The following is a 2,315-nucleotide window of genomic DNA, read 5'->3' on the forward strand; positions in this document are numbered from 1 at the left end:
TTGTGTTTGCTGCTGCTGGAGGCAATTAAAATGGCCGTTTCAGGGGGCCACGCGTGGACATCTATTTTGAATTTGAATACCACAATTTCCTGACACTTTTGTGAATTCTTCATATCTCTGAATGTGATAGGCACCTTGTACTGACATATTCGTTGAGGTAATTTTTCTGGCATTTCCTTTTTTTTTTCTTTATTTTTGAGCAAAATTGTGGCATTCCTTTACTGTGAAAGCTATATGGTGGGCATCCAAAATTTCACAAAAAGTTAGTACCTTCTTAGTAGTACTTTATATGTAACCGAGTACACGAAACAAAACCATTTATATAACAATTTAGGCCTTGTTTAGTTGTGAAAAGTAAAAAGTTTTCGGTACTGTAACACTTTCGTTTGTTTGTGACAAATATTAGCCAATCATAGACTAACTAAGATCAAAAGATTCGTCTCGTGATTTACAGCTAAACTGTGTAATTAGTTTTTGTTTTCGTCTATATTTAATATTTTATGCATGTGCCACAAGATTCGATATGACAGGAAATCTTGAAAACTTTTTGGTTTTTAGGGTGAACTAAACAAGGCCTTATATTTACCGCCAGAGCAATTTAAAAGCAGCAAATACAAGCTTCCAAAGTCCTGAAAAGGAGAACAAAATGCCACAAAAAAAAAGAGACAACTTTACAGTTCACCCCCTCTACCTATTTGAAATCAAATAAGCCTCTGCAACTCCGACCATGGCTGACGTACCCAAACGGGCGGCGACGGACAAGTCCAATGTCCTGCGCAAGCCCAGCTCCAGTCGTCCCGTACACCGGGAGCTCGTCCTCGCACGTTCTACGGCAACCGGAGCCGCCGTTCGCCGGAGCGAGCGCCGCGAGGTTCTCCAGCTCGAACAGGTCGGAGCTCGCGTCGCTGCTCTCCTCGCCGCCGTCGCTGCCCTCCACTTCCACCACCGGGAATCGCCTGCAGCCAGCGGCGGCCGCTGCCACAGCCACCTCGCCTTCGATGTCCAAGAACCGCACGGTCCTGCTCCTGCGGCTGTGGGTCGCGCGCGCCCGCGCCGTCGCCGATGGCGGTGTCTTGGCGAGGCAGGGGCGCGCGCTGGAGGGCGCCGTCGAGCACGCCGTCGGCTCGTCGTCCGCCGGAGCCGGGTGCTGCCGCGCGGAATGCCGCTTGCCGGAGAAGATTGCGTTGAGCAGGCTGGCGAGCCGCGCGCCGGGAGAGGCCGGCCTGCGGCAGCCTCCATGGCTGGCGGGGGCGGCGGACGGCTTCCGCGCCCTCCTCGCCGTCGCCGAGCCAGGCGGGACCGCCTGCTGCTTCTCCGCCGGAGCCACCGAGGCCGGCCCGACGCCGCCGCCAGAGGTGCGGATGGGGCGGAGGCGGCGGAGGGAGTACTCGACCTCGGACGACGAGAAGTAGCCACGGCCGGAGGAGCAGTCGTCGGCGGGCGCCGGCGCGGCACGCGCCGCCCGGTGGCTAGCGGCCAAGGAAGGCTTGTAGTAGTAGTAGTAATGCAGGGCCGCCTGCTGCTGCTTCTTGGCGCTGCCAGGCGTTGGTGCCTCGGCGGCACGCTCCGCCGCAGCTCCCTGGCCGCCGGCCTGCTCGTCCAAGGAGTCGCAGATGGCGTCCAGCAGCGTCGACGAGAAGGACGGCTGGCCAGGCCGCCGCCTCGGCCTCTCCGGCGCCGGAACCGGCGGCCACCTCTCCATTGTTGGCGCGTAGTCGAGACGAGCAAAGCAGAGCAGAGCAGAGCAGCGTGCGGCGCAGGGCAATGATGATATAGGCGGGCTAGCTAGCGATGGAGGGGACAAGGGAGCTAGCTAGAAAGCGAAGGGAGCAATGGCGGGCGCGCGTGTGAGTCGGGGGAGTGGAGTGCGGGCGTGCGGGGGGAGGGGATCTTGTTGTCTGGGTGTCCCTCTCTCTCTCTCTGCGCTGCTCAGCTCGGCTCGGCACGGCTGCTCTGTCCTTGATGCTTCGATTCCTTCCGGCTGCCGCCTCTCTTTTCCCTTTAAGCTTTGTCGGCGGCCAGCACCACTAGGAACGTGGCTCTTGGCGTTGCCTATCGCAGCTGCTCTGCCGCCCAGCGGTTTACCGTTTTACCTAACAATCCGAAATTTTTTTAAGATTCTTCGTCACATCTAATCTTACGGCACATGTATGAAGTATTAAATATACACGAAAACAAAAACTACTTACAGTTTGTCTGTAAATCACGAGACGAATCTTTTAGCTCTAGTTAGTCTATAATTGGACATTATTTGTCACAAACAAACGAAAGTGCTACAGTAGCGAAATTCAAAAAATTTCCAACTGAACCAGGCC

At 55.5% G+C, this 2,315-nt stretch overlaps 1 protein-coding gene across 1 annotated transcript; it reads right to left on the minus strand.

Moving 5' to 3' along the window:
- LOC8059637 (protein BIG GRAIN 1-like) lies at positions 561–2,067 on the minus strand. Its single transcript, XM_002467249.2, has one exon. It carries the CDS (start codon positions 1,700–1,702, stop codon positions 692–694), a length of 1,011 nt encoding a protein of 336 aa, XP_002467294.1. The 5' UTR covers positions 1,703–2,067; the 3' UTR covers positions 561–691.

This window comes from Sorghum bicolor, chromosome 1 (assembly GCF_000003195.3).
Source record: "Sorghum bicolor cultivar BTx623 chromosome 1, Sorghum_bicolor_NCBIv3, whole genome shotgun sequence".
Lineage (NCBI taxonomy): Eukaryota > Viridiplantae > Streptophyta > Magnoliopsida > Poales > Poaceae > Sorghum > Sorghum bicolor.